The sequence below is a fragment of the Vombatus ursinus genome, unplaced genomic scaffold, assembly GCF_900497805.2.
Source record: "Vombatus ursinus unplaced genomic scaffold, bare-nosed wombat genome assembly UNPS02003292.1, whole genome shotgun sequence".
Taxonomy (NCBI): domain Eukaryota; kingdom Metazoa; phylum Chordata; class Mammalia; order Diprotodontia; family Vombatidae; genus Vombatus; species Vombatus ursinus.
Genome location: NW_020943070.1, coordinates 3,112,711 through 3,134,400, shown reverse-complemented (window position 1 = coordinate 3,134,400; position 21,690 = coordinate 3,112,711). Strand labels below are relative to the sequence as shown.

General features: G+C 46.9%; 1 protein-coding gene across 2 annotated transcripts in view; it reads right to left on the bottom strand.

Moving 5' to 3' along the window:
- The window catches only part of DMC1 (DNA meiotic recombinase 1), a 43,072-nt gene that overhangs the window by 8,054 nt on the left and 13,328 nt on the right, over positions 1–21,690 (bottom strand). For both annotated transcript variants that reach the window (XM_027872458.1, XM_027872465.1), the window contains exons 5-12: positions 20,728–20,810; positions 19,034–19,086; positions 15,754–15,795; positions 13,585–13,657; positions 11,525–11,616; positions 10,225–10,298; positions 10,002–10,116; positions 8,946–9,006 (exon numbers count right to left, since the gene is read on the bottom strand). In XM_027872458.1, the coding sequence (XP_027728259.1) occupies positions 8,946–9,006; positions 10,002–10,116; positions 10,225–10,298; positions 11,525–11,616; positions 13,585–13,657; positions 15,754–15,795; positions 19,034–19,086; positions 20,728–20,810 (593 nt within the window). The remainder of the gene's footprint in view (positions 1–8,945; positions 9,007–10,001; positions 10,117–10,224; positions 10,299–11,524; positions 11,617–13,584; positions 13,658–15,753; positions 15,796–19,033; positions 19,087–20,727; positions 20,811–21,690) is intronic.

Genomic DNA, 21,690 nt, shown 5'->3' with positions numbered 1-21,690 from the left:
AAGGGCCTCTGCACTGGCCAATGTCCTACCAGGCCCCAAGCACCCACAATAGCACAGCGCCCACCCCAGACAGACTGGGGGGCCTCTGTAGTGGCCAATGTCCTACCAGGCCCCAAGCACCCACGGCAGCACAGTGCCCACCCCAGGCAGACTGGGGGGCCTCTGCACTGGCCAATGTCCTACCAGGCCATGTGCTCCTGGAGTAGCACACAGAAAACATGATATCCAGGGCTGGCCAGGACGGGGAAAGAACCTAAAGCCATGGCGATAGTGAAGGAGCTGGGGATGTTTCACTTCTAGAACAGAAAACTTTGTGGGAAAAAGTTTTGTTAATCAGTTGAAGGGTTGTTATGTGGAAGAGAGATTATACTTCATTTGCTTGGTCCCATGGGGCAGACCCAGGAGCAGCAGATGGAGTAGCAGAGAGGCCGATTTTAGCTCTATATAAGGAGAAGCGTCCTCAGGACTAGAGCTGGCCAAAAATAGAACGGTTGGCCTCAAGGGGCAGTGAGTGTCCATCCATGGTTGGGGCATGGTGTCCTCAAACGGTCCAGTTCAGGCCTGGGTTGGCCTAGACAATGGTCTCTGGTTGACACTGATTCTTCCTGGCTTTCTCCAAGCTCTGATCACGGGCCCCTGGGATCCTCTACCAGACCCATGCCCCTTTGCAATTCCTGCTCACCCCTATATATGCAGTCTTCCCTTTTTAGAAAGTAAGCTTCTTGAGGGCAGGGTCTGCCTTGTTTGTTTTTGTATCCCCAGTGCTCAGTGCAGTGTTTGGCACATAATTAGAGTTAAAGAAAAGCTTTTAAAAGATTGAATTCTTCAACTATAAAGGACCTATGAAGGAAGATGCTATCCACCTCCAGAGAAAGAACTGATAAATAGGAGCAGGCAGCGTATGATTTTACATATATTTTATAAATCTGCACCAAATGGTGACCTTTTCTAGTGCAGGGTGGGGAGGGAGGGAGAGAGACAGTATGGAACTTAAAATGTAACAAAAAAATTTAATTTAATTAAAAAAAATTCCTGCCCAGTTGTCTAGGAATTTGTGTGAGCACCTCAGGCTGTGGAAGGAAGGGCACTGTCTAGCCATAAGCACAGGAAATCACTGAACTTCCCATCAGCCCCTTCCCATGGCTAATGACCTCTTAATGACTCAGTAGGTGCAAAGTTCTGAGCTAATGAGGATTGGGGATACAAACAGAAAAGTGAAGACACTCAGCTCTCATGGAACTCCCAGTGCAATGGGGGAGGCGACTTATAGGGAAGGTTTTAGTCAGATGGAAAAGTCTCTTAGGGGGTATCAGCAAAGTACATGGTCATGTATCTTCTTTGATGCCATTTGCACCGATTAAATACTATCAGTCTCTAATGTGGAACCCTTTCATGGTGCCAACACTTCGGTGGATATTTCAGAACTCCTCTCCTAGTATAGATGGGAGACAGGTAGAGCCTTTTTCCCCAGGTTTCAGCACATACAGTACTTGTTGTTTGCTTTCCTGACTTACTGGCCAGGTTTTTTCAGCCTTGAGACCCAGAGGAATGACCTTTGGAATCCAGCTCAGGAGTAGCTGAGACACTGACTTATCTAGCCGCCATGTCACTTAGAAAATAAGCTTGGTGGCATTGATACTATGTAGAAATTAAGCACCTCTCCCCAGGGTATAGGGTATATGAGGAGGGTATAGGGGAGAGGGAGGCCCCAGGTGTTGGAGAGGGAGAGGGAATGCTGGTATTTCTGTCCTGCTATGTCTTTGCAGCAAAATTCCTTTGTAAAAGCTTAAAAAAAAAAAAAAAAAACAACCACCAAAAAAAGAAGGCAAGAGGAAGGGAGATGGAATTTTGTGTATGAAGAGCAGCAAGTAAAGACAATTTCGCAGGAATGTAGAGAGCCTGGAGGGGAGTAATGGGTCATAGGACTGGAAAGGTAGCCCAGAGTCTGATTGCAGAGGACTCTAAATACAGAGAAGTCTGCATTTCATTCTAGAGAAAGCAGGGAGTCACGGGAGCTTTTGGAGAAGACAAGTGAACCAGGGAGCCCTGTATTTGATAAATATGACTCGGACTGATGTGTGGAGATGGCCTGGAGAGGTGAGACACCAAGGTTATTGCAATAGTACAAGTAAGAGGCAGTGAGGCTTGAACTGGAGCAGAGGCCATGCGAGGAGAGAAAAGACCAAGATGAAAGATGTTACAGAGACAGAATTGGCAGCTGACTGGATATGGTGGGGCGAGAAGTAGAGGGGGGAGTCAAGGATGACTCTGAGATCGTGAACCTAGATAAGTGGAAAGTTCATGATACTCTCAACCAAAGAGGGAAGTTGGAGGGACAGACTTAGTGGGGGCTGGGGGAGAAGATAATGGTTCTGGTTTAGAAACATCCACTTTGAGATGACTACAGGATACCTAGCAGGAAATGCCCAATAGGTGATTGGTGACGCCAGACTAGAACTCAGGTGAGAGATTGGAATAGATGTAGAAATCTGGGAGGCATCTGCACAGAGAGGATCACTGAACCCCAGGACCTGAGGAACTCACCAAAAGAGGGAAGAAGGCTCAGGAGAGGGCCTTAGGATCCACCCACAGAGAAGGGGCAAGACATGGATGATGGTCCAGCCAACGAGACTGGGGGGACCAGGCAAGAGAACTAGTGTCAGAGAAAACAGTATCATGAAAACCCCAAAAGCAGAGAGTATCTACAGGCAGAGGGTGGTTGGAAGTGTGCAGCCCTGCAGAGAGGCCCAGAAGGAGGAGGACTAGGAAAAGGTTCTAGATGGGAGATGCCGTGGTGAGGAAGAACGGCTAAAGAAGCATTTTGATCTATTGGTCAATTTTTTTTTTAAATAATCAGGAGACAAGAGGCACAGTGGGATCTTATAGTCTCTGCACCTTTCTATCAAATATGGATGGATAAAGATGCAGTCTGTTGTAGAATAGCCTGTCTGAAAATCTGCCCATTTCCTTCTCATGCCCTTAGTATATATATTCATCATTTTCAAAAAGCTCTTCATAGAGACGAGAAAATCGACATACCAGCCGGTAGTAACTGATGCCCCACCAATCACCTTTGTCAATAATAATAATACAACCCATGATTTTCCAGTTGTTTGGCATCTTCCTCTCTTTCAAAATCTTAAGAATTTGCCCCTCAGTGTTTGCAAAATTGATTTTGCCTCCAGCACAGATTTTTACGTATGAGATCTGACCAAGCTGCTCTTCCTGTTTTCTCTTGTTTAGGGCCTTTTACACTTCCTCATTTAGCACATCTGAGATGTTAGGAGCCCAAACATTGCGGCTCCACAGCCATCGAAGAAGTAAATAGCATGCTAGAGAAATGCCGGATGACCCACCTCATTTCCATCTGGTTTTTGCTTTCCTTTTCCTTCGTATCTTTCAGAGTTCTTCGAATGATGTGGCTTAACTGGGCCCAACACAAAGATTTCCACAAACTAATATTTCCCACCACCTTTTCTTGCTATTCTATGTGGCTCTGCTGGTCCCATCTCTTCCTTAAGATTTCACAAATGAATTTACATTTTAATGCAACATTTCCCTTGACTGTGATGCCTTTCTGATTGGCAAAGAGATCAAGTATTGGAAAGCTAAGGTGATTTCTGGGCTCTTTTGGCTTCTTTGTTATAGTGATTACATTGGTTAAGCTTCCAGAGGAAATGGTGATAGTCTCATCGAAGCCTTTTCTTTGTTCTGTTTTCCAGCATAAATAGAAATAGTTCCAGGTGGCTCTATTGTAATTCCAGTCTATATCATCTTCTTATCTTCATCTTTCTAATTTAGGGATGATTTTTATCATTGTTTTAAAATGTCTGAATGTATACTAGTAGTTGATTCAGAAATTACTAATAGCATCCTGGATTTAGAGCTGTAAATGACCCTAGAGGTCATCAAGGTCAACTTCTTCATTTTACAATTGAGGAAACTGAGACTTAGAGAGGTTAAATGACTTGCCAGCACTCTGTCCACTGCACCTGGCTCTCTGTCCAATCTTCACTTTCTGTCCTTTAAGATATAGTCAATATATTTTCTTTGGGGGGGGGCTGTTATTTTGGGTTTTGACGTGATGTAATTTTTCTTGAAATTATAACAATTTAAATTTCCTAGTTCCTTGTTACCAGGGGCTTCAGGGTGGATAGAACAAGGTTAAAAGGCATTCTATTTGTCTCTTGGAATTGTTCAATTTTTTTCCTCATCTGAGTGCTTGAAAGATGCTGTAGAAAGCATCCTGCCCCTATGGCTCCTTCTATCTTCCCTCTTTTCCTTCTCTTCTCTTTGGGGATGATGGCAAGGAAGGAAGAAGAAGGAAGGCTGAAGACTATTCCAGTTTGGTAAGTAAATGTGTGTGTGTGTATTTCTACACAGTGGCTGTGATAGCCTAGCTCTTCTCTTACATCAGAGGGACACAAAAGTTTACCCTTGAAAATGGGTGGAACTTCCAGCATGACATTCACAGTTGCTTGATCCTTGACACACAGGTTAGACAATCTGGCTGATTGATGCTTTGCAGCCTGCTGAACTATTAGGTCATACCACGGGGACACCATTCCTCAACTTGGTGAAATCGCATCTGTATAAGCTTGCATAGTCACTACCTACTTACGCAACTCCAAACATTATAATGTTCCTACTTGGGTTCATAAAAGAAACACACAGACAAAACCATGAGAACATCGCTCCTGCTTCTTTGCCCAGCCCACCATTCGTCCTGCCGGGCCATGGGGGCTTCACACACTGGTGGTCCTTTGACCTTTTGTCCCTGGGCCTCCGTTGTTTGTGTCCCTGCATTTCAAAGCCTTTCTCTGAAAGCCTTGCCTGGAAACCACTGCTTGGCTGGATCACACAGGAGGAACTCGACTCTGTAATTTTGTTCCTTTTAATACGACATGCCATCAAGTATAATACATGGGATATAAGCCTCAATTATTGTCAGCGTGCTTGGGGCCTCATACCAATTACAGTGAGATCTCTCTGACAGGCCGAGACAAGCTGCAGCTTGGAGCTCCTCAGCCACAGGAACAAAGAGGCTGCCTGCTGCCTTGAGGGGATCTTTGCAAGCTACATTTGAAATCCTGCTAATATCTGAACTAGGCAGTTTTCTCCTGTGGTTGGGGCAGGTCGTATGCTTTGATCAAGGACGAGGTGAATTTGTATCATTGTGATTTAATATATTTCAGATATACTAATTATAGTGAACTTGGCTTTCCCACCAATCAGTGGGAGGAAAGAGATCTTATTTCATAAACAGTTCACATACTAAAAGTATTAGCCTTTGTTACCTTCTCTAGCCTTGCTCTTAGCTCACTCCCTTGAAAATTTCTTCCCCTTTCCTAGGCTCTCTTCAGTCCTTCCCTTTCATTTCACTATTTCCCTTTGATTAATTATTATTTTACATATTAGTTCAAAGTGGTTTTCTTGCTTTCTAAGTTCGCCATGAATATGTAGACATACACGTGTATATGTTTGCACATACATGTACTTCCCTGTATACACACATATGTGAATATAGAAATCTGGAGCCCCTAACTAACCTGACTCATGTGGTTCTCATCCCCTGCCTCACTGGATCCTGACAGTCTGGGCCTGTTCACAGTTTCCCCCAGGCCTTAATAAAGAGCTTTTCACTTAGGTTTCTTTATTTGAACACAGCTCACTTCCTCCTCCTGAACCAATGAGTCATTTTCTCTTTTTAAAGCTAGCCTTAAGCTAAATAGAAATGGAAGGTTTTTAAATTAATCTCTGTGTGAAGCGCCTTGTGCCTTGTGTATGAAGGAGCCCGATGAAATAAAGGAGATCGGTTTAACTCTTCAGAGACCGAAGACCAGGAAGCCTGATCTGAGGACTTCTTTGGCCTTCCGGGCAGCTGGTCGAGTTCTCTGCTAAGGTAACACTGTCTTCAGCATCCCCAAAATGACCCAGTTCTTTCCCTGCTTTTCACTTCTTTGGTGTTTTGGGTTTTCAGGTTTTTTTTTATTCTGAATCTCACAGGAGGGCATGAGGGAAATAGTGGTTGGACAGATGTTTCCCTGGAAAGGATCTGGGGGCTGGAGAGGGCTCTAAATTCATTAGGAATCAGCAAGGTGATGTGGTGGCCAAGGAAACTCATGGGGTCTTGGCCATGGCTACCGGGTGGTGGAAGGAGATGGTGGTCCTGCTGTGGTCATCGGACCACACTAGAGTACTGTGTTTAGCTCTGGGCACCCACGTCCAGAGGAAGGCCATCAGAACGGTCACGAGCCTGGAGTCTGTGTCACAGGAGGGTTGGCTGAAGGAACAGGGCACACGAGACCCATCTGCAAGTAGTGGAAAGGCCGTCCTGTCAAGGGGGCATGAGATTTGTCCCGTTTGTTCCCAGAGGACAGAACAAGAGTAGGGGGGGAAGTTTTCAAACAGGAAATTTAAGCTTGATTATCGAGAAGAACTTCCTAACAACGCACCCTTTCCCATAACGGAAAGGGCTGCCTCTGGAGGCAATGGATCTCCCTCATGGGAGGCTTCTAAGCAGAAGCTGGGTGACCACTGGTTGGACATAGGATTCATACACCAGGCATCAGCTGGACTGGAGGTACACTGGGTTCCCTTCCAACTCTGAAATTCTGTGAAAAGTTCATCCTTTGAGAAAAAGATATTCACAATCAATATCACAGGGCCTTAATTGTGGAAGGGAACTTTACGCAGAGATCCACTGACCAGTACGAGGTGTAAAGAACAGTGTTCTTTATGGCCAGTGTAGAAGATAGCTGCCAGAAAGACTGACCCACAGAAGGAGAGATGAAGGGGATGGTTTCAGAGGAACCTGGGAAGACTTGTATGAACTGATGCAGAGCCAAGTGAGCAGAATGAGAACAATGTATTCAAGAAAAACAACACTGTAAAGAAAAGCAACCTTGAGAGACTGGGGAGCTCTGGTCAGTGCAATGACCAAGCATAAGGCCAGAGGACTGATGAGGAAACATGCTACCACCTCCTGAGAGAGAGAGGTGGGACAGCCAAGGTACAGAAGGATATATATATATTTTTTGGACAAGGTCACTGTGTGGATTTGTTTTATTTGACTATGCTTATTAGAAGAATTGTTTTTTCTTTGTATTTTGGGAAGGGATTTAAGGGGAAAGGGCCAACAAAATGAAGAAAATAAAGAAAAGAGGATCATTGAGGCATTTTGAAAATGCACACAAGAGGGACAGGTAGGTGGCGCAGTGGATAGAACTCCGGCCTTGGAGTCAGGAGGACCTGAGTTCAAATCCAGCCTCAGACACTTGACACTTAACGGTGTGACTTTGGGCAAGTCACTTAACCCCGACTTAACACCAAAAAACAAACAAACAAACAAAAAATGCACACAAGAGAACTGAAGTTCCCAAAGAACACAGATAAGCAGGATGGCTTTGAAGGTAGCATACTTCTAAAAAAGCAAGTGCACGTGAGAGATTTGTGTCTTCACATACAACCCTCTTTTTTCTGGTCTACTTTGCCTATGTAAATTTTCTTTTTTCTTTTGGTATTTGTTAAATTCAGAATTTTTAAAAAATATTTTCTTTGAAAGACCAAACCATTTCTGTACAGTTTATGGAATTCACAAAACCATATCAAATATCCTTTGAATACTTCATTTCATCTAGTACTTGCTAGTTTATTTTTTTAGCTTTGAAATGTCACTAAATGACCCAGAGTTGTATGGAATGCTAATTAAAAGATATATGTGAAATCAGGAAGGTTGCATAATTTTTTGTCAAACTCCCTTTATGAGAATTCCATCAACCAAAATAGATCACCTCCTCCATCCCCTACCCTCCACCTCTTCCCCCTATGACTTAGAAGTTGAGGAGGCAAAGAGAGGTCAGTGACTTTCCCAAGGTCTCATAGTCAGTTTCCAAGAGGAAAGACTTGAATTCAGTTCTTCCAATACACCACACCTCCGCATCCTTGGGACCCATCATGCTCGATTCTTAGCGTTGGCACCCAGACTGATGATTCTTCCCATGTTTATCCCTGCCTGCACGCTGACAAAGGCAGCACTAAGTAGTGGCTAGAGAACGTGACTTGGAGTCAGGAGGACCTGGGTTTGATTCCTGCCTCAGACACTTACCAGCTATGCTTAGCACAGTGCCTGACACATAGTTGGTGCTTAATAAATGTTGGTTGACTATGTGACCCTAAGCAAGTCACCTAATCTCTCAGGCTCTGTTTCCACATCTGTAAAACAGAGATGATAAGAGCCCCCATTTCACAGAGTATTTGTGGGGAATCGAATGAGATATGAAGCTCTTTGCAAACCTTAAAGAGCCACAGAGATGTGAGCTGGTATTCACTGAGGACCATTCATATGCCCTCAGTATTTCTGACTGCAAGCTGAACCAGTAGTAGTCCCACTATGTGCATGATCCTTCCAGGGCCTGGAGGTGGTCCTGGGCTCTAGAAGGCTCTGCTAGTGGAGGACAAGCTCTAGGTAAGGGGCTCTTCACCTTGTCTGTGTCCTGGCCAGACCCCTCAGGCAGGGACCCCTCCTTAGAATCATGGTGTTAAATGCATTCAATAAAACAGAGGATTACCAACGAAACCAATTGTATTGGAATATAATGAACCAAATAGTTTTTTAGAGAGCCCCTGGACCCCAGGTTCAGAACCGCTGCCCCAGAAGCATCTGCCAGGGCACACCTGGCGAGGGCCTGTCTGTCTGTGTATCCCCCGAGGACCAGCCGGCTGGAGCTGGCTGAGAGGCCCAGCAACGGACGGCAGGCTGACAGAGACCCAGCCAGACTGTCTGGAAAGTGAGGGAGGGGCATCCCTCCAGCAGCGAGCCCACCCATGAAATCACAGGCCTGCCAGGATGATGGACGGCGGTCAGCCCTATTGTTCCTCATTCTACCCACTCGCTCTTCCCAAAGTAAACCCCCAGGAGGAGAAGGGCCAAAGAAAGAGCTCACGTCATAGTCGCCCCGGGATCAGCTGTCATCTGATTGGTCACAAACACAGCCACGTTGTATTCTGCAAGAAGGAACAAAAAATAAAAACCTCAGGGAAGGGGCCAAGCCCCCGGCCACTGGTCACTTTCCAAGGCTTAGGGTTATTGTTTCTTGAGCTTGGAACATCAGCACCCCTCCCCGGCCTCTCTGAGGACACAGGACCGTGTTAAATGGGCTTATTCGTAAACGTGTCGCCATTGTATCTTCGGTGTTTATTTTAAGAAAGGTGCTCAACTCCTACACAGGAAATCTGGCTGTGGCACCATGAGCTTCCACAGAGAAAGTGGCTGCGGCGAGCCCGCGGGGGGTCCAAAGCTCTAAGGACAGGAAAGCTGAGAGGTTAGAGACAGTGGGGTAATCTCCCTGGGTTTAGGCTCTTACCCAACCCGGGAGAAATCTCCCTGGTGAACACATAGAAACTATCCCTCATCGGGAAGTATCCGGCAGGACCCGGTGGCAGTAGGGACCAGGATTCAAATCTCACGTAGGACACTTCCTACCTTAATTTTTCTGAACTGCAGTTTCCCCATTTATAAGATGGAACCACCCCACAGGGTTGTGGAGAGCAATCTGCAAGTTTTAAAGCACTGTGTACGCTTTTGTTGTTGAGTCATTTTTCAGTTGTGTCTGACTCTCTGTGACCCCATCAGGGGTTTTCTCGACAAAGATACTGGAGGGGTTTGCCCTTTCCTTCTCCAGCTCATTTTACAGATGAAGAAACTGAGGCAGGCAGGAGTAAGTGACTTGCCCAAGGTCACACAGCTAGTGAGTGTCTGAGGCCTGATCTGAACTGAGGTCTTCCTGACTCTAGGCCCAGAGTGTTAGCTATTATTATTGTTATTCTGGCAAGACACAGAATCAGAGCTTAGAGGTAATCAACAAAATAAAGTCAAAAGCACGTTATTATAAGCCAATGTTAGTGGTCATCATCCAGCCCCATCCTCTGACTGCACAGAAGAAGAACCAGGCCCAGAGATGGGGAGTGACCCGATCCATTTGGCCCAAAGGGTCGCTCACCTTCTGATATTTTCTGAAGTCGAGACAACATCTGGGCCAATTTCTGCTGCCGCTCCGCTAACTCGCCCCGGCCACTGAAATCCACACGGAAGAGCGCCATGACGGAATCAATGATCTGCACGGGTTGGGGGCGGGAAAGAAAGAATGAGCAGAAAGGGAGGAATGAATCCCGGGGCTGAGGGGCAGCGGCCAGTTCAGGGGAGAGCGGCAGGGCAGCCCATACCAGAAGCTTGAAGATGCCGGCCTCCTCGTGGAACTTGGCAGCCACGTAGTCCAACAACTCCATCTGATGCTCGCCTGGTGGGAAGGAGATGGGTGGAAAGTCTCAGAACCTAAGAGAGGCCCACTGCCCCCGCCCGGCCTGGCAGACCCACGCCAGAACTCTCCCCTCTGTGGAACAATGTCCCCCTCAGCCTCTGCACTAGCCACACATGCTGTATTTTTCAAAAAGAAGGTCAATAACTTGATTTACTACTTCAAGCGGCTGAAACCATTTGAGTGCCTTTTAGGATCCGAGGTTGGTCAGACTGGCCAGAAGAAGTGGGGGAAATGACAAGCAATCCTAACTGCTGAGCCAGCTTCTCTAGAAATAACTCACAAGCACCAAGTCAAGTAACAAACATTGTAAAGCAGCTACTAAGTGCTAAGCACAAAAAGGAGGACCACGCCCATTTCCACCCTGCTGGAACATTTACACAGCACTTTGAGTGCCAGGGTCCTTATCTTCCTCATTTGACAGAGGAGGAAACTGAGGACCAAGCCTGGAGCTGACTTGCTGGAGGCTGCTGAGGAGCACCGCTCACGTGGTCAATTAGTGGTGCCAAATCTGGAATAATAACAGCTCCCATTGCTCAGGGGCAGGCAGGCAGCCTGGAAGTGGGATGTCACTGTCACTTAGTGTCATTTGTGAAATCTCAGAAATGCAGGCCTGGGAGGGTCCTCAGCAGCCTCTGGCCTCCCCATTCCAGAACAGGGGTGCTGAGCCTGGGGTCTGGGGTCTGAGAACCTGGGTTTCTGACAGATTTTGATGGCGGGATTTCAATCCGGGGGGTCCCAAAGGTCTCTGTGCCGTTGTGGCCATGGAGGGTGAGCACTCAGCTTCCTCCACGTTTCACTGTCCATCCAGGCTCCGCCAGACTGACTGGGAAGGCTCCGTGACCCCTGAAGGGTCAAGAACCCCTGTCCTGTGGGGTCCTTACAAGTAGACATTCCACCTGTGTTTTAGGACCCCAATGAGGGGGAGCCCACTTCACCACAGGCAGGCCATTCATTCTGCTCTGGGACAGATCTAACTGTTAGGAAGTTTTTCTTAAAATTGTCTCTGTGCCCCCTCCCCCTCCAGATCCTCGTTCTGTCCCCAGTGGACAAACAGAACCGGTCTGCTCTTTAGCCGCCTTCTCACTAGCTGGGAGGGAGAGAGTGCAGGTATTACTGTCCTACAGCTGAGGATGCAGAGGCCCAGGGAGGGCAAGTGCCCTGCCCATAGTCACACAGCTCGTGCCTCGGGGAGATAAGGATCTTACTGGTATAAGCGCGGGCATAGAGCACGTTGTCTAGGACGGCATCATGGTCTACGTTAAAGCGGTCAGCGATGTCTCGAAGACGGTCTGGACGACTGGTCCAAGTCAGAATTAAGGATCCGGAAATTCAAGGCAAAGTGAGGCAGAAAGAAAATCTAAGTGGGTCAGAAAGGTCTGAGGTGACATCCAGAGAGAGTCCTCGGTGCAGGAAGTAGGGGGCCACCCGTCTATCTGAGAGTGCCCAAGGTCACACAGCTAAGGGTCAGAGGTGGGAGGTGAACCCAGTTCTCCTGCCTGTCCCTGAGGAACGGTCCTTCCTCCTGGCATTTTTGTGGGGTCTGTATTCACCAGTTTGACATCATCTGCACAGGCCACAAGGTGATGTATTTATGGCTACAAAGGACCTCAGAAGCCATTGAATCCAACTCTCTAATTTTTCAGATGAGGAAACTGAGGCCCAGGGAAGGTAACACAGATACTAAGTGGTAGCAAGGAACAGGGCTAAGACTCAGACTAGGGTGCCCTGACTCTGAGTCCAACGTTCTCGACACTGTTCCACTTTTGAAATCAGAGACCTCAAGCTGGACAGCCCCCCGGGAGTCAACTAGGCCAACCCCCCATTTTACAGGTGAGGAAACTGAAGGTTCAAAGCCGTGCCGGGAGGGCCCGAGCAGAGCCAGGTTTCCAAACCAGGCCTCTGCCTCCCCCTGCCCCTGCCACGCACTTTGGACTACACCAGGCTCTTCTGAGCCACACGTGACATCCACAGAAATGACCACCTGATGAGGTCAGAGAAGAGACAAGCATTTGGGGCCCTGTCAAGCTCCCTGCATTCAATGGAGAATTATTCTTGAAAACAACCTTGGAAGTCCACCTGTTGGGACAGAGGTTGTTCTACATTTTACCAGGAGAGAAACCAGGTCCTCCAATCAGAAATGTTGAAACTATGCTGCTGTTGTCATTCTGCTAATTCACATGAATAAATACCCAGCCTGAAGGTTTGCAGAATGGTTTGTCTGCATTATTTCATTTCCCCTCCTCTGTAAAATAATGGAGTTGGACAAGATGGCCTCTGGGGGCCTTTCTGTCTCTGAATCTCAGATGCAAAAGCCCCTGAGGTTGGGATGGCAGTTACAAGGTGCCACACGAGACAGGCCTGACTTTTCAATGGCAAAACAGGGTAACTTGTGGCTCTGAGGTTCACTACAGAGGCCCAGGACCTTTGGGTCTTTGGAAGGAGGAGGTGGGATGAGGCTAGGGCCTAGGCGTCTATGTGACAGGCGGCGGGGATGAGGGAAACTCCCAGATTTGCCAGAGCAGGTCCTCTCCCATGGATGTGGTCAAAGAACACAGGCTCAGCTTCGAGGGCAGCGTCCACCCACCTGGATACTGCAAATCTTTTCCATGATCACCGAGGTTACATCTGGAATGCAGTCCTACAGAGGGATGAGGCAGCCGTGAAAGGATCCAGGAGGGCAGGGGCAGGTGTGTGTATGTGTGTGTGGGGGCGGCGGGGGTCTTTGTTGCGCCTGATTTTCTTTTTTTTTTTTTTTTTGGCTAGGCAATGGGGTTAAGTGACTTGCACAGGGTCACACAGCTAGTAAGTGTTATGAATCTGAGGACACATTTGAACTCACGTCCTTCTGAATCCAGGACTGGTGCTCTATTCGCTGCACCACCTACCTACCCCCGCCTGATTTTCTAAAAGGTGAGTGAGAAACCTCCAAGAGGGCTAAGCCCTCTGAGGCAGTGACCATCTGCATCACCAAAGCCCAGAGCCAGGAGCACGGGGTGCCCACACTTGCCCCACCTCCTCCTGTGCTGTGCCTTCTGTCACTGAAACACAAATGTCCCAAGCTGAAAAGAGCACCTCTTCGGGGCACAGAGGGACTGGCGGGCATGGCCAGTGAGGACGTCCCCTCCTACCCCCTGTTATCTGCTGCCTGGAATGCTTGGGAAGATAACCAGTATGAGACATTCCCAACAAGATGCCCCCTTTCTCAGGGCATTCCCACCCTCCTGAATTACACCAGCATCCTGGTTAACAAAAGAAAAAAGGCTACAAAGTATTTTCCGTATCGATGAAGATCACCTTTCCTCCTGGGTAGCCTCCAGCTCCTGGAAGCTGAGCGGTCACTGGAGAACAAGAGAAAACAAGAACAAAGATGAACACTGGAGCAAGTCACACACAGACAGTTCAACGGCAAGCATGTGCTTTCTTTTTTCGGCGGAGGTTCACCGAGGTTCACTCCATCTCCTCGTTTCTACAGAGCAGGCCTTCTGTCGGCGGGCAGCATCCCGCGGGCCCCGGAAGGAGAGGCTCATCTATTTCGGTTCTCTGGAACAGTGATATTTTAACATGACTGATTGTCTATCTGTGAGTAATACTATAAGCTAAAATGGCGCCCTGAAACGGATCTAAATAGGGCAATTGATACAGATCCCATCACTCAGGGTCATCCTGTTGGAGCAGGCGCTTCTGCCTCCTTCCCTCTTACCTAGGAGCCTTCGGAAGGGGCCAAGGGGGTGGGGACAGAACGGGCCTCTGCCCTTGGCTAGGCCGGTTCTCAGACAAGACATAGAGAGTCTGTGGAGAGGACGATGAAGTCTCTGGAGCCTGGGGGAGGCGGGGGTAGGGCTTCCAGCAGCCAGGGTCACGTCACCCTCCAAGAGGGAGACTTCGGTAGAGGACATCAAGGATTGTGACTAAACCTGTGATTTAATCAGCAGAGGGGACTCCCAGGTGAGGACGCTCCCTCTTCTAAAGAAGATCTGCACCTTCTGGGCAACTTACTGTTTGAGAGAACTGTCTAGGGGCACTGGGAGTTAAGTGACTTACCCAGGGTCACCCAGTCAGCATGTGTGAGAAGCAGGACTTGAACCCAGGTCTTCCTGGACACAAGATCAGCTCTCCATCTACTATGTCTCTTTGCTGTGGTTGTCTAGTCTATTAGCCATATCCAACTGTCCATGACCCCATTTGGGGTTTTCTGGATACTGGAGTGATTTGTCATGTCCTTCTCCAGATCATTTTACAAAGGAGGAAACTGAGGCAAACAGGGTCAAGTGACTTGACCGTGGTCACACAGCTAGTAAGTTTCTGAGGCCACCCTTTAACTCAGGTCTTTCCAACTCTAAGCCTGGCAGCACTCTCTCCACTGCGCCACCTAGCTGCCCCTATGTCTCTTGGCCTCTCATAATGCATCTAAAGGCACCACTACAGTTTTAATTTTTTACAACAAATTTCTAATGTCCTAATCACTAAGACAAAGGGGAAAGATAAACTTAGAAACTGAACTCTATGTACTGAAAATAAAAACCACATATTTTGCCCCAAACTAGCACCCCCTCCAGACTCTCCTGTCTTGACCCAGGACACCAGTCTCTAAGGCCAGAACCCTTTGATTCATAACTGACATTCCCCATGTCTTCATTCTCTACAGAGTCAACCACAAGGTACTATCAGTTTTCCCTCTGAAATGCTTTATGTCTATCCCTTTTCCCATTTGCTCCAACACTACTGCCACCTCTCTTGTCCAGACTGTGATGGTTTCCCACCTGGGTTTCCCACCCAGCCCCAGTGCCGTCTCTTCAGCCCATTCTATATGCCCCTGGCAGATCAACAATCCTTAAACGCGACTTCTTGTCACTTCATTCCCCACCTCAAAAATCTAACTGAAGCAGGCTACTTCAGTAATTTAATTCTCCAAGACTTCAAATATTTCTAATTTCATCACTGTGAGTTCACCAAGGCTAATGACAGCAGGGGTTGTAAACTAGGTGCCTAGGTCATTGAGGAAGACAGAAAGGGGACATGGAGGCCAGCTGATGTCAGCGACAAGGTTAGGGACTGGTTGATACATGTCATGAACCTCAGAGAGGAGAGATTGTCCAATGATGATGGCAGAGCACAGGTGTAGACGTGGCTGTAGTGGGGGTGGGAGGAAGGAGGAACACACTTATCTTTCCTCCCAGACATGAGTCAGGGGACAAGAGAGCAGGAACACTTCTCTTCCTACTGGTCTTTGGGGAGGTGGGGAGAGGGGAAGGGCTGGGATGGGAGGAACAGCCACGACTAGATAAACTTGCTAGGGATGCAACATTTATGCAGAACCACCATATTTTCTGAATCCAAAACAAGGACTCAGCCTGACAGGGGATAGCGCTTTTGCAAGGTTTGTTTTCTTGAAATCAAGACTGTCCCGGATGTGGCAGGAAAGACAGCTACTTACCACAGAGGGTGTGAGAAAGCTGGGTTTTTCCTGTTCGAAATTCTGTGAAAGAAAGAGAACTAATGAAAAATGGGCATTTTTTTTAACCCCTAGAAATTTTTGCCAAGACTATAACATGAATATCATCACTGTTGTGATGTCTCTATCAACCCTCATTCATCAAAGGCCTTTTACAGAACAAATCCGTTTATGAAGAGGATTTGTTCTGTGAAGTTTGGATTCAGTCAGAGGGCCACACCTAAGGACCTAGAGGGCCACATGTGGCCTGGAGGCCACAGGTTTCCCACCCCTGATCGAGGCCATAGGACTGTAGAATGTTAGAGCTCAAAGGGACTTGTGAGATCATTGAATCCAATTTCAAATTTTGCAGATGAGAAAACTGAGTCCCTGGAGAATCTGGATCCAAATACCAGCCTTGCAGGCTACCTGCTTATTTTGGGTATTATTCTTAAACCTCTCAGGGCCTCAGTTTCTCATCTATAAAATGAGGAGTTGAAGTAAATGATATCTAATGTTCTTTCTGACCCTAATTCCTCTTAGCCTATTTTTAAACAAATGTCTTTTTTTCATGGTAATACACAGGACATAGCCCAGAACAGATATTTATTGGTTGATATATAATCAGTCATGAGATTCTTAGGCCGAAGGGCATGAATTTTTTTTAGTGACTTCATGTACTGCCAGACTGCTCTCCAAAAAGATTCTACCAATTTGCAATTCCACTAGCAATGTATGAGTGTGCCCATTGCTCTACTAGCATTGTTTTGTCATTTTCAGTTTTCTTTTAATTTGATTGGTATGAAGGAAGAGTGCAAAGTTATTTTAATTTCTTTGATTATTAATGAGATTATTATTGGTGTTGCTATATGGTAGCTATCAGGTGATATAACAGTCTCCAAGGAGAGAAAGGGAGAAACATATGGAGGGTATGAGCAGGCCCTAACATATGACCAAAGAGGAATTTCCAAGAATAGTAGTAAAAGATGTCATTGAGGAAATATAAAAGAAGATGGTTACACGGAGAAGGTGAGAGAAGACAGGAAGATAGTCTGAGTGCTCACTCCACAGGTGCCCTGTTGATATTAGGAGAAACTGAGGGAGGCACCCAGGATGTTGAGTGGACCCTCCTGTGACAAGTTGAGGAAACAAGAGATGCATAGGTTTGGCAGGAGACGATGGGTTGAGATCTATGATGTCGGATTTCCAAATTGATGAGATCACAGATCCACTTGAGTACTAGTGAAGCTAGATTTTTTTTTCAGGTAATTATGTACAAGAATGCATCCAAATTGTTCTTGTCCAATAGTGACTGGTTGTGCTCCCAAATCCTTTTATCAGTTAAGCACATACTTATTCATAATAAAAAATAATGAGAGATTGCATTTATTTAGCGTTTTAAATGGGGGTGGCGTTCTCCCCCCCATGAACGCTACACTGAATATGGCCACAGCCCCACCTGTTGCATGCGGTCAGATAAGGGGCTAGTGGCGGCTGGAGAACAAGAGTGATCTCTCCTTCTACCAGGACCACTCCTTGAAGACTTTTATCTCCTTTTAAGGATCTCTCCATATATGAATCCCCACTTTTGGTCACCCTCACATAGCTGGAGGACTTGCTTCTGAGAATGACAGCAAGCCTCCTGGTACATATCCTGGTTGTTCTTTAGTCATTTCAGTAGTGTCTGACTCTTTGTGGCCCCATTTGGGGTTTTCTTGGCAAAGACACTGAAATAGTTGGCTATTTCCTTCTCCAGCTCCTTTTACAGATGAGGAAACTGAGACAAACAGGGTAAGGTGACTTGCCCAAGGTCTCACAGTGAGTAAGTGTGTGAGGCCAGATTTGAACTCAGGAAGATGAGTCTTTCTGACTCCAGGTCTAGTGCCCTGTGCACTATGGCGCCACCGAGCTGCCCTCTAGGAAATACACATTCCCTAATATTAAGGAAAAAATCAGACCTATAATCTGTTACCTTCCAGAGTAATATGAGAAAAATATATTCTTTTCCAGGAAAATTCAATTTTTTAAAAAATGAAAGCTACTAAGGCAAATTGTCTTTTCCTAAATATCTGATAATGGCCTACCATAGCAATGAGTTTGCATTCTAACCGTAACCAAGGATGACCCTCTTGTACTAGTTAAATAGCAGAGGAGCATTAATATCAGTTTCTTGCCTTGCAAATTCTTAAAGTTGGTTTATTATTAAATATTGCTATAATAATATTTAATTATTAAATATTGAATATGATTTTTATTGATCTTCCAAGTTCTACGTGCACTTAATTCAACAAGTTGCTTAGCAAACATTTAAGTAACTACTATATGTTAGGCACCATGCTCAGTGCTGGAGAGAAAGAAAAAAAGGAAGAAAGAAAGAAAGACAGAGAGAGAGAAGGTAGGAAGGAAGGAAAGAAGGAAGAAAGAGACACAACCCCTACCCCCACGAAGTTAACCTTCTACTGGTGAGAATACAGCACACACACAGAAAATTCTAATACAAAGGAGAAAGTGAAGGGAGCAAAAGAGAGACCCAGAAAATGAGGGGGGCGACCTTTCAGCTACGACAGAGGCTTCTAAGCTTTCATGTTTCATAGCGCCCTTAGAGTCTCAGGAATTTTTTCACAGTGCTCCCAAACCCAACAAACAGATATATGTATATACGAATACACAGATATACATATATTCATGTGTGGATATATGCATATATGTATGTATGTATATACACACACATCTATCTATACATATAGATGTGTGTATATATACATATATAGATACTCTATGTGTGCGTGTATATACATATTATATATATATATACACATATTATATATATATATATATACACATACATACATATAAACATTTCTGCTTCTTAAGTAGTTTGGTTGGAAATGTAAACTCTCCCACGGGACAGCTGGGAGCCTTGGCTCAGTCTGGGAACCTCAGCACTAGTGGGGTCCAGGGAGGCTTCCTGGAGGAGGTGGCCCTTGTCATCCTATGTCTGACAGTCAATGCCTTCCAGCTTCCCTGTCCTTTGTTCTATGAGCCCATCTGTGACATTCCACCTTCTAAAGGCCTTCCCAGCTCAGATGGTCCACGTTCGGTGGTTTCTCACAGGGATTGCATTTTCTGTTCTGACGTGGTTCTTCCCAGCCCTGTTCTCCTCTGTTCTAAAGTCCCTCCCAGCCCTGTTCTCCTCTGTTCTAAAGTCCCTCCCAGCCCTGTTCTCCTCTGTTCTAAAGTCCCTCCCAGTTCAATCATATCAAAACAAGAGGGCTTCACTCACCCCCGAAAGCTTCCGTAATCGCCATGCTTTCGATTCCGCCACCCAGCAGCTTACTGAAAACAGAAAGCAAGCAAGCGTTAGGCAGTAAGGGAAGCAGAGAGCGTGACAAGAAGGGGTAGGAGCTAAGCCTGCAGAGGCTGGCACATCCACAGGCTGAGGGAAGCCTGGGCTGCCCCAAGCGTGGGCCGTGTTGTGTACGGATGGGCAGATGAACAACTGTCCCGGGGCCTGCGGACACTCCTTCCAAACCACAGACAGGAGCCTCTGGCGCACCCTTCTCTGGAGCCCCAACTGGTTGCTGGGCTGAAGTCACTTGGAGCTCAACGGGACTTTGCAGCTACCCTGCCCTGAAATCTACAGCATGCTTCCAAAAGTCAGCGAGTGTGCGAGTATTTTTAAAAATAAATACCCTAAAATCTGTGAGAAGCAAACGGCGTGCGTTACTAAGATTGAGTCTGAGCTCTGGACTCGGAGGGAAGAAACCAGGCCGAGAATGGGCTCCGCCGCTCAGCAGCTGAGAGACCCGGTGACCAAGTCTCTGATCTCTCCGAGCCTCAGGTTTCTCCTCTGCTAAAATGGGGGTGATGATTTTCCCACAGCTGAGCTCACCAGGACGTAAGGGGGTTCAGCTGGAAACTGGAGACCAAGTCCCCTGCAGCGGTGCAGCACAACTTAAATATAAGCTGGGATATCTCAGACAGACTAACGTCTGGGCTAAGCAGGTCGGCCTCTCTACTCAGGCCAGAGTCAGGTCATTTCAGATGGAAGAGTCCAGCCAACATCTGAAGAAGGCCCCCGCTATGGCAGGGGCGGCCTTGAAGACCCCCGTTGCCGGGGCTGCCTGCTCCACTTTCAGGCTGTTCTAATCATTAGCAAGTTTTTCCCAACACCGAACCTCAGTTTACTTCTTTACAACTTCGACCTATTCTCCCGTTCTGCCCTCTGGGTTCAAACTGAATAAGCACTGCCCATCTTCCACATAACTGCCTTCAAAGTCAATTCTATAATAATAATAAGTAACATCTCCACATCGTAACTAGTACTACCTTTAACGTTTGAAAAGCACTTTACAAGTATTCTCATTTGGTGCCACAGCAACCCTGGGAGGGAGGTACTAATATTATCTCCATTTTACAGATGAGGACACTGAGGCAAGCAGAAGTGAAGTGACTTGCTCAGGATCACGCAGCTAGTAAGTGTCTGAGGCTGGATTTGAACTCAGGTCTTCCTGACTCCAGGCCCAGAGCTCTGTCCACAGCGCCACCTACTGTCTCTAAAATAAAAAGAGGCGCTAAGCCTGTTGAGAGCATAAAGAGAAAATGGCTTAGACTCTTCAAAGTGTCTCCTTTCAATCTATTAACCTATTTTAAAAGCAAAAACCAAATTCCTTAAAACAAGCCACTTAAAAACTTGGTCTTTGAATTGGGAATAGAAGCAACAAGTCAAAGTGACTCTAAAAAGTCCTTTGAGATGAAAACCAGCCTGATTTTAGAACTACTCCTGCTGTCTTTGGGGTCCTGGATTTTGCTCAAACTGCCTGAGATCTCTACTTGGCTTTGGTGCCTGTTGCACATATCCTAGGCCCTTCTGGGGCAAGCATTTATGAAAGAAGTGGCCACAAGACAGAAGAAAGGAGACACATTCCGGCCCTCCCGGGATCAGGCCCTGCGGCTGGAGAGGAAGGAGAGGCGCACTCAAAGTCCTGGCTTCCAGTGGTGATGTGGAAAACCATCTTCCGCTTCTCACTGTACTCAAAGGCGGTCAGGAATCCCGGCTCCTGGGGAAAGAGGAGAGGAAACGCTCAGACAGGCTGCCCGGGGCCCCGCGTTACTGGTCGTCCACTGTATCATCTGGCCAAAGCTGCCAGATAAGGGCCGATGTTGGGATGTCCCAAGGGATACTATGCTAGCTAGAAAAACTTCAGCCCCGGCCATTCTGGGCAGCGGGGTAAAGAAAACAGGGAATAGCTCCATGATGGGCCACCCCAAGAAGCCATCCTCATCCTCACAGCGAACCAGAGGCGGTCCCGTGTGGTCGCCTTTCATCATCTCAAAGGACAAGGCTCCATTTGGTCAGTACAGACCACCCGGAGCACGGGAGGTGTGAGAGAGAGATGGGGTTGGTCTCATTAACTCTAGCCGTCCTACACTGTTCTTCAAATGACAGAGAAGGCCCATCCTCACACGCAATAATGGGGGAAACAATCCACTTTAACTCTATTTCACATGTGTAGACTAATCACCATTAACCAAGTCTTTTCCATGCTCTCATCTGGCAGTCTAGACTAGCAGCTGGTAATGTCCTTAGCCCTGGGAGAGCAGCACTGTCCATCAGATGCCACACAGAATGGTGGGAGGGAAAGCAAAAAAAAAAAGAGAGAGAAGAGAAAGAGAAAGGGATAAGGGGAAGAGCAAGCAAGGAGGAGAAAGAGAGACAAAGAGAAAGAAAGAGAGAGAGAGAGGAGAGATGGAGGGAAAGAGAGAGAAGAAGGGGAAGGGGGAGAGAGAGGAGGGAGAGAGAGAAGGAGGAGAGGGAGATACAGAGAGAAAGAAAGAGGAGAGAGGGAGGAGGAGAGAAAGAAGAAAGAAGACAGAGGGAGGAAAGGAGGTAAGACAGAGAGAAAGAGAGGAGAGAGGAAGGGAAAGAAAGAGAGAGAA